This window comes from Ovis canadensis, chromosome 3, assembly GCF_042477335.2.
Source record: "Ovis canadensis isolate MfBH-ARS-UI-01 breed Bighorn chromosome 3, ARS-UI_OviCan_v2, whole genome shotgun sequence".
NCBI lineage: Eukaryota > Metazoa > Chordata > Mammalia > Artiodactyla > Bovidae > Ovis > Ovis canadensis.
The window spans coordinates 78,844,203-78,854,039 of NC_091247.1; the positions used below are offsets into that span (position 1 = coordinate 78,844,203).

The 9,837-nt window shown below is 50.7% G+C and overlaps 1 protein-coding gene across 2 annotated transcripts in view; it reads right to left on the bottom strand.

The window, feature by feature from the left end:
* Positions 1–9,145, bottom strand: part of PRKCE (protein kinase C epsilon) — a 546,536-nt gene extending 537,391 nt beyond the window's left edge. The window contains exons 1-2 of one of the 2 annotated variants that reach the window (XM_069583410.1): positions 8,932–9,145; positions 7,325–7,867 (exon numbers count right to left, since the gene is read on the bottom strand). In XM_069583410.1, coding sequence (XP_069439511.1) covers positions 7,325–7,672 — 348 coding nt within the window. In that variant the 5' untranslated portion in view covers positions 7,673–7,867; positions 8,932–9,145. Of the gene's footprint in view, positions 1–7,324; positions 7,868–8,071; positions 8,727–8,931 lie in introns of those variants that run through there. The other variant, XM_069583409.1, reaches the window with a different exon arrangement.
* Positions 9,146–9,837: the final 692 nt, after the last annotated feature.

Sequence of the window (9,837 nt, forward strand, 5' to 3'; positions counted from 1 at the left end):
TAGGCCAGAGCAGCATCAGCAGAGGTATGGAAAGATGATCAGACTTGAGACTTATTTTGAAGGCAGAGAAAACAGACACTGCTGAGGGATTGTATATGGCGTGGATGAGAATGCGAGGTGTCGGGAATGGCCTGGGCAATTGGAAGGGTGGAACTGCTATTTCTTGAGATGAGGAAAATTATGAAAGGCTTAAAATGGGGAGAGGAGACATCACATATACAATCTGGGGCATAATATACAGTTTGAGATGCCCTTTACACAGTCAAATGGCCATGACAAGAAGGCAGTCACCTATATGAGTTCTGAATCTCAAGGGCAGATATGGGATGGAATTAGGAACTTAAGAGTCAACAGCATTGGGAATGTATTTAAATTCATGAAACTAGATTATTCAGTACAGCAAAACCAAAACAGCAGCTCCCAAATATCCCTATTTCCAATTAATCATATGCTTCAATAAATACTTAACCTTTGACTCCAGCGGCCACAGTTCTAGACTTTCCAAAACAATTTCATTTCAAGTAATTCTATTATTAAATTTCCAAAAATCCAATTGTTAAGTATAACTAAGTTAACATTATTTTTAGACAATGTGAGACTTCTCATATAAGTACATTTTATATGTATATTTTTAGACCATGTGAGACTTCTCATATAAATACACAGGGAAAAATACCTTTCACTGGACCATATGTTCTGATTTAAGATTCTAAAACTATGAACACATAAATACAACCCTTTAAATATTAATAAAACTGTTAGAATGTACAGTAGCCTGACCCCTTGCTAAGAACTTTACACAGATTCCCTTATGTCTCACAACAACCCTAAGAGGTAAGAACTATTATATTCCCATTGTACAAAGGAAGAAACAGATTTCAAGAGTGTAAGTCAGGTGCCCAAAGACATACAGCTAGTGAGTGATCCAGGCATCCTGCAATTAGAGCTCATGGATTCAGGGCAAGAGGCCTACTGAGGAGCTAGGGAGCTTAAGGGTCTCAAATATTCACTAAATCTGCTGCTGGTCAGACACAGAGAAAGAGGAACAAGACAGGCAGCCAAGGCCCGACAGCATATGAGGCCTGCGGCCCTTTAACTTCAGGGACCCACTGTCAGTCAGTGTTCTGTGGGAGCTCTGGGGCAAGAATTGCATTGCTAAATAACCAGTTCCGTACCATGCGAAGCAATGTTTCCTTAGATGTTAGGTATTATAGGCTTTTCCCGGTGACTCCGTGGTAAAGACTCCACTTGTCAACACAGAAAATGGGTTCGATCCCTGGGTGGGGAAGATCCCCTGGTGGAGGGGATAGCAACCCACTCCAGTATTCTTGCCTGGGAAATCCCATGGACAGAGAAGCCTGGCGGGCTGCAGTCCATGGGGTCACAAACAGTCAGACAAGATCAGCGACTCAACAACAACATAGGGGTCAGTAGGGAATCAGCAGGGAGATACCTGGAGCCCCAGGTGCTGGGAGAGTTCAAGGCAGAGGTGCCCACAAAGTGGGTGTGGACTCTTCCCAGTCCTTCCACACTACTCTCTGGACAATCCCACCTCACCCTGTCTAAATGATAGGAGAGGTCTCAGAGATCCTCTGAAAGATTGCCTTACAAAATCCCTTAAGACAGAGACGGGCCTTTAAGCTGTTTATATCCACACGTGCTCAGGCCACCACCAGCACAGACCTGAGTAATTCCTAGGGTAATTTCAGCAGAACACGTGTATGTCCTCAGGCTCTGTCCAGGGTACAGCGTCTGGGCCACTAGGACCCTCTCCTTGGCTTCTACATTGGAAGACTCTCCCCAAGGTCTTTGGGGTCCAGGAGGTACCCCATCCCCCTGAATCCAACCTCTCCAAAAGGGGTATCAGCCTATCTCCCAGTGTCAGCAGGGTGGGATAACTTTTTTTTTTGGCCACTTCATTTTTTTAATTGAAGGATAATTGCTTTACAGAATTTTGTGGTTTTCTGTCAAACATCAACAAGAGCCATGTGCCCTCCCACCCATCTCTCTCCCCATCCCACCCTTCTAGATTGTCACAGAGTCCCTGTTTGAGTTTCCTGAGTGATACAGCAAATTCCCATTGGCTATCTATTTTACATACGGTAAATTTCCATGCTATTCTCTCTATACATCTCACCCTCTCTCCACTCCCCTCAATTTTTAAAGATTATTTTTTCATGTGAACCATTTTTAACGGCCTTTACAGAATTTGCTACAATATCACTTCTGTTGTTCATGTTCTGGTATTCTGGCTATGAGGCATGTAAGATCTTAGTTCCCCAACAAGGGATCGAACCCACATCCCTGCACTGGAAGCAGAAGTCTTACACACTGGACCACCATGGAAATTCCATGGGTGGGATAGTTTTGAAAGACCCTGTCAATGGGCTACTTTGGAAAAATGAAACAGAAACACTAGTGCCCCATTCCTTGCCAAATGAGACTCCCCGAATGAAAAACATTTTGGAGGCTATGAAAAACTGGCTTCCTTAGATCCTGTATAATATTCAGCTCAATAAAGACCCCTCTCTAGGGCCTACCCATGGTAGGTTTAGGGGGACATAACAACAATAGCTACAGCTGTTAAACATTCACAGAGCCCTTGGCTGATGTGCTTTACCTGTTCCTTCCATCCTCAGGACAAGCCCATTGCATTATAGGTGGGGACTTGTACCACGGCCCACTTCTTACAGAGGCAGAAACAGAAACACAGGTTAAATGGCTCCCTAAAGGTCTCACAAGTGGCTGGTGATAGAAATTCAAGCCCAAGCAGCCGGGCTCCAGAGCTCTGCCCTCAGGTGCCCCACCAAACCACCTGTCAGAAAATGGCTTTCTGTCATTGCCACTGTGATGAGGGCCTCTTCCGTAGCATGAAGCATGGGAGCGACACCAGCAAAGATGACTTCAGAGCCTGGGGACAGGGAGGAGAGAACTGAGCAAAGGCTATAGCGAGCAGGCTCCAGAGTGTGACAGGACCAGACAGTTGTAACCCACACGCTCTACCCACGCTCTCTGCCATCCTCCTGCTCCCTTAGCACCCCACCATCTGTCCTAAATGCGAGTGCTGCTCCAACCAGCATCCATTCAGAAATCCCAATGCTTCTAGTTTACCCAATCCTGCTTACAAATCTTGCTTTACCCAGGTGGGCCAGGCAAGAATACTGGAGTGGGTTGCTGTTTCCCTCTCCAGGGGATCTCCCCAATGCAGGACTCAAACCTGGATCTCCTTCATTGCAGGCAGATTCTTTACCAACTGAGCTACTAGGAATTATAAAAGTCTATTCATGGGTGAAGAAGAGTGGGGTACAAACTGAGAGAGTAGCACTGACATGTATACACTTCCATATGTAAAAGAGATAACTGCTGTATGGGCACAGGGACCTCAAGCTGGCGTTGTAACAGCTTAGAGGGGTGGGGAGGAGGTTCACGGGGGAGGGGACATATGTGTACTTGTGGCTGATTCACGTGGTTGTATGGCAGAAGTCAATACAATATCGCAAAACAATTGTCCTCCGATTACAAATAAACTTTAGAAAATTAGACGAATGTAAAAAACAAATCTATTCAAAAATCTCAGGACATTTCTATGCACAAAATATTGGTATATTCATTATCTGGAGCCTTTCCCTGTCTGCAATTTCTATTCTAGTTCAGTGTCTCTCAAGGCATGGGCTGGTCAGAATCTCCAGAACAGCTTGTTATAAATGAGTATTCTGTCCTAAACAACAGAATGAAAAGTTCTGAAAGTGGGGCAGGAGGACCTGTATTTTTAATGACCCCACCCAGTGACTCTTGCCCACCAACGTCTGAGGAGAGTTATCACCTCTAACAGTTTCGGGGAAGTGAGCTATAGCAATTGTGTTTCATGGGATTCTGCTTCAAGTATAGGTGAAATCTTCCCATCTCTATGTAATGAGCTTTCTCTTAAGCAACCCCTTTTCTCACCATAACAGGTATGCCTCTCATTGTCTGGAGAATGACAATCTCAGTTTGGTTTTAAACATTCTAGAATCCACCTCAATTTTCTAAACTTTATCCCACGGTTTCCAAAGGGTGGAATCATTAGCCCCCATGGCGCTAATGATTTTAAGAGGCACCTGAGGTAAGCTTTTCATTTTCATTTTAGAGACAAACGTTTAGTTTAATGTCAATACCGAAAAACTGTAACTACCATATCCAAACCTGTGATTTCACAAATACTGAGGCTTAAGTGGGAAATCAAAGAGTTACTGTTTTAAAATATTAAGTAAATCCATCACAGCACTGGCAGTACTCAGATAAAAGTCTTAAATTTGGGGCGCCTCGCTTTGTCTGGTCGTTTCCTGACAGGTGCCCTCAGTTTCAGCCACACATTTCTGACCCAGGCACACTCCGTCTTTACTCCAGCATGTCTGCACCCATGGAACACTGTCTTCTCCCATAAATACCTCTTTAAATGTTACCCATCGTTTCACGCCCAATTCAAGCCTCCTTCCAGGAACCTCTAGATTCTTCCAGCCATCCCAGCATACTCCCTTCTTGAATTCCTGTAACATACTTAAGGTACCACTCATTTAGAGCCTAATTGCTACTTAAGTGTCTAAGAGTATCTATTCAGTGTTATTTCCCTAGTGAAATGAAGCCTCCTGAGAGTAACCCATGGTCTCTTTCACTCCTGGATTACCCAAAGAGCTAAATGTTCCTGGTTGGATCTGAGTGCAAAATAGGAACTCAGTGGATACCTGGGAATTCATCACGCAGCTGAATGAAATGTTCCACAACGATGAGAAAGGTGGCTGTTGCATGCCCTCTGGATCTCCTTACTCCAGGCCAGATTTCTCAGCCACACCTCTTCATTACTGCCAGGTGAAGAGAGCAGAGGCTGAAGCCCAGGAAATTCTACCCAAAGGTGTGATTCTGTGTGTGTCCCCTGGCTGACAGGGATGGGAAAGGTGGCCTTAGCCATCCCAGGTGCAACCTGTCTGCTTCCACGGTCCGGTCACGTCTGCCACTGCATCCTCACCCTCAGTTGGAAGAACCAGTGTGGCCAGATCATCCTCGTGGAAACAACCCCAGAACAACAGAACCAGCTCCACTACTGGATTCATCCATCCTGTGACTCTGGCCTTTCAGTATCTCAAGTTTTTTAATCTACCAACACTTAATTCACACTTGCTATAAGGCAAAAGAGATGCTGATTCTGAAAGCACTTTAAATTATCATGTACAATAAAAACATCGGGGACACAGCACATGAATCTGCAGGAAGACTTAGAGAGACCAGAGGACCTAGTTCTCCACTGAGCAAGCTGCGAGCAATAGGAGCTGTGGTCCCTCCTTCCAACCCTGCCCCTTCTGCTTGTCCTGTGACCTCAGGAACCCACTTAGCTGCTCTGGGACTCAGCATCCTTGGCTGTGAAAACTGCCTATCACTGGATGATCTGGTCTAGGGCCAAGTCCAATGTGAATCTGAATATCTTAGAGAGTGACAGACAAGACTAGTGTCCAGTTCACACCTCACTGGACATGCTCCAAAGTGAGGATCATGTCCCAGTGTACCCAGGATTTGGGTGGGTCCCGGCAAAGCATCATCAGAGACACTCAGACACCTTTCCCTTCAACTAGCATCTGTTTTGTGAAGAAAAGCAGATAGCTGTTCACCCTACCTGCTCTCTGCCTCACTGTCCAACTTCATCGAATACACAGCAAAAAGCCTCATTTCCTCACTACCATAATCATATTTTTTTCTTCCCCTTCCTGTCCTAAAACAACAACTTGAAAACCACAGGTTTTGCTGTTAAGATCTGGCTTTGAAATTAGTTATCCCTTTAGTTCCCCCTCTGAGATGCACCACTTTCATGAGTGAAAGGACTGAAGGCCGGTGGACAGGAAATGGGAAATGAGTGGGAACTCCGGTGGTGGGAGGGGAGCAGTGGCCAGGGCCATTGGTGAACTGGAATGGAAAGGAATGACACTGTGTTCTTTGGGATTCCATAAAGGTTTGCCTGCTTCCCAAAGTATAAGCCACAAATCTCCCACGGTTGTACTTGGTGTGGTTTGTTGGAGCTTCCTTGTAAGTCCTGTAACCATGGTTTCGGGCAGACTACATCACAGCCAGGAGCATCAAGGGAAGACGAAAAGCTTTTTCCTATTTTCCCCTAAAATTCCATCTCCTTAAAAAAAGTGTGTGTATATATACATATGTGTGGGTAGGTATATATATATGTATGTATGTATGTACGCATTTATATGTAAGGTGATATGCCAAGGTGATTCATGTGCAACCTTCGACCATAGGACATCATGAAGTTATTTGTTTTCAATAATTAAACATCTCTCCAGGAGGATCAGGTATTCTCTGTGTAGACCAAAGAACCCTAAAACCATATACACCCAGAGTCACATCTGCTCTCCCTGGAAACATGTAACAAATATAAAAATAAAGAAAACCATTTCCTAATTTAACACCTTCCCTCTAAAACAGAGCTAAAACAAGGTTGCTTCTCCCTGCGTCTCTGAGTGCCAAGGCTGAATGCATTTGGTTTAGAGTGTGTGCAGAAGGCCTATTACCAAGTCCCTAATATTTTGACAGTGTAATCAATTAACTTGGTCTCAAAAATAGTATCTCATTGCACAGTGTCTTGAAAATCAAAACAGGGAAACATGTAACTTTAAGTCGGATTCAAAGCACTGACTGCCAATTAATCACAAGCAGAACCGTTTGTAGAATACAGCGCTAGTTCCGGATGGATGGACAATGCATTGGGCAAAACTAGCTCGGCCCATGTTTCTGGGACCCTGGAGGGGACTAGAGGAGAAGAAATTTTTCTCCCCGCATGTCAGAAGATGAGCTAACTGCCAGACAACAGAATAGAAATGAGCCAGCTTCATCCCGGAGGGAAAAATAAAACAGCTCCTCACTCGGCTACTCAGGACAAAGCCAGGACGTGCAAGAAGCCTTCAGTGTAGGGTTCCACGTGCCTCTCCAAGGACCGAGGAACCCACCCACACACAACCAGCCCACCACGCGCCTGGCGGAAGGAGCCGGCTTCTCCGCCAACCTTCAGCACCGGCAGTTTGGGGTTCCCAGCTTTCGAGGTCCCTGTAGCGCCGGCTGTCTGGACAGGGCAGAGGACCTTACCCTCTTCCCAAGACTCATCTTCCATGCCCCAGTGGCTACTTCTCCCCAACTACTAAGTGGAATGTGCTTCCCCAAGGTAATTGAGACACACACACAGCCGCCAAATGGCACTAAATCCCTGAGCCCCACGACCAAAGCCAAGGTCGTGAGTTCTGCCCCTGGAACCCGAAAGCCTAGTTGCTGGACCAGGAGGCGCCCAACTCACCCAGTCCTCGAAGTGACGGCTCCCGTTCTGCAGCAGCTCCTCAAACTGGATGGTGCAGTTGGCCACGAAGTCATCGTAGCCGATGGGGGCATCGTGGAAGACAGCCAACTCGATCTTGCGCCCGTTGCACACATCAGTGACGAACTCGTCGTGCCAGGCCGGGCTGTTGGTCTTCTGCTTGGTGGCCGTTTGGCCGATGCGCGAGTCGTCCACGTTGAGGGCGATGTAGGGGTCGAGAAGGAAAGTCTGCGGCCGGGGTCCCACCGCATGGCGCAGCGACCAGGCTGTGGGCTTCAAGCTCACGGCCTCGCAGATTTTGATCTTAAGAAGGCCATTGAACACTACCATGGTCGGGGCGGGGAGTGGGGGCCGGGGTCACTCCGTCCGCCCAGAGGGCAGGAACGAAGAACCGACGCCGCGGCGCTCCGAGCACGGGACTCTTGGGTCCCCTCTCGCCCCACCCCACACTCTCCCTACACCTTGTAGCGTTGCGCCCTGGCGCGGGCGATTCTCAGCCAGTGCATGTATTTCCTCGCCGGGTTCCTAACGGAAAACAGGGAGGGGGGAGAGCTGGGGGACGTCCGTGTTTGGAGAAGTCTCTCCCCCCCACCACCACCAGCAGCACCTCCAGAAGAGGAGACGAGCTGTCGGCTCCGCTGCAAAAGCCGCGGGGGCTGTCTCGTCGCCTCGCTGGCTCTCGGGGTCGGGGCTGCGGGGAAGTGGGCGCCGCGCCGGGCGCTTACCTACCTTTCCGAAACATAATCCCCGGGAAATTTCGACTCCAGGAGGGGGAGGGGGCGGTGAGACGGGGCGGGGACCAGAACGGGGGCGCAGATTTCCACCCGGATCCTCTTCGCACACCCAGCGCCTGCCTCTGACCGCGCGGGGCGGGGGATGGACCCAGGGATGTGCAGTCTACCCGGAGGGATGCATGTCCAGAGGAAATGGTCCTCCTCGGAGCCAAATTTAAAAAAAAAAAAAAATCCACAAGCCACACGGCCAGCCCGGCCGCCTCCTCCTGGGCGAAGCCGCGCCGAGCCGCAGTCGGCGATCGGGAGGCGCCAGGATTCGGGAATCTCACATCCGCGCGGGCTCGAGAGTCGGGGTGGCCGCGGCTCCGGCTGGGGCGCAGGCCGGCACCGGGCGGTGCGCAGCGCGGCGGGGCCGGGACTGCGACTCGGCGCGGCCCCACCTCCCGGGCGCCGGCGCCCGCCCGCCGCGCTCCCCGCGTCCCGGCTTTCAGCTGCCGCTCGTTCGCTGCCCGCCCGCTCTCCCCCTCGGTCTCTTCTCCCTCCGTCGGTGTGCGAGCGAGTCTCCCTCCCTCTAATGCAGGAAATGCGCAAAAGACGTCAGTGTGTATGTGTGTGTGTGTGAGTGTGTGTGTGTGCACGCGCGCGCGCGCGCGCCCTGGTGTTTGGGGAAATAGAAAGTTTTGCCGGTTGGGGGAGCAATACGGGAAAAGTGAGCCCAGCAGAGGACTGTCGAGAACTGGCGAGGCTTTCGGGGTCGCGGCGGCCGGCGGGGGAGCGGGACTGGGACCCCGCGCGGGACCCGGGGGAGTGGCGGCCTTGGGGGCAGGGGGATGCGAGCCCGCTGGCTGTGGATACCTGGTCTGTGGTCTCCCGCAGGAGACTAGAGGGCCACGCATCTTTCCAGGCTCTGCGGCCAGCACTGTCTTTTACAGCCGGGGGTGGAGAGGTGGCAGGGGTCGCGCTGCTGCAGAGGACTCGAGACCCTCCCGCGGCCCCACCCCTACTCTGGCCGTGGCTCGCCGGGGCAGCCTGCGGAGTATTGGTCGGTCTGTCTGTCACTCTGTCCGGAGACGCTCCGCTCCGCGGTGGTGGGGGAAGGGGGGAAGGGAGGGGCGTGCAAGGCTCTGTGTGAGTTCTAAAACACTACTCTCTCTTCCCTTTCTTTGGGGGCACTCTCCCTTTTGGGGGTCTGTCCCAAACTCGGGCTGCTAGAACTTGTTGGCAAGCGAAAGCTTAGTAACACCCCGGCTCGGTTCGTGTGTTTGTTTATATTTTACAAAGTGACTTCATATTTACTCTAGACCTAGCCTGTGCCCTTTGCGGGGGACAGGGTTCTGATCAGCGCGCTGACAGCGGCCGTCCCAGCTGCGCGAAAACGGGGCGCGTCCTCCGGGGAGGACTGGGGGTTGTGGGCTGTGTCCGTGTTAATTTCCTCCGTAACCTTTAAACTCTTGCTGGAAGCCGCGGCAGCAGCTGATCACGTGAGGCGGGCCCTGGGCTGCTGGGGAAGAATTTCCTCCGCGGGGAGCCGGGGACGGGGAAGGCGGCCGGGCGAGGGACGGCCTGGCGCCTGGGGACGCGAACCTGGGAGGGCGGGGCGGAGAGCGCGGAGGTCCGGGGCGCGGCCCTGCCTGGAACTGCAGGAGGACAGCCCTGGAAAGAGGTCGTCTCCGCAACCTGCGAGCCGGGGGGCGGGGGGGGGGGGGGGGGGTGTTTTGCAAACGGAAAAAGAAAACCTCGGCCCTCGCCCGCGTGCCAAGT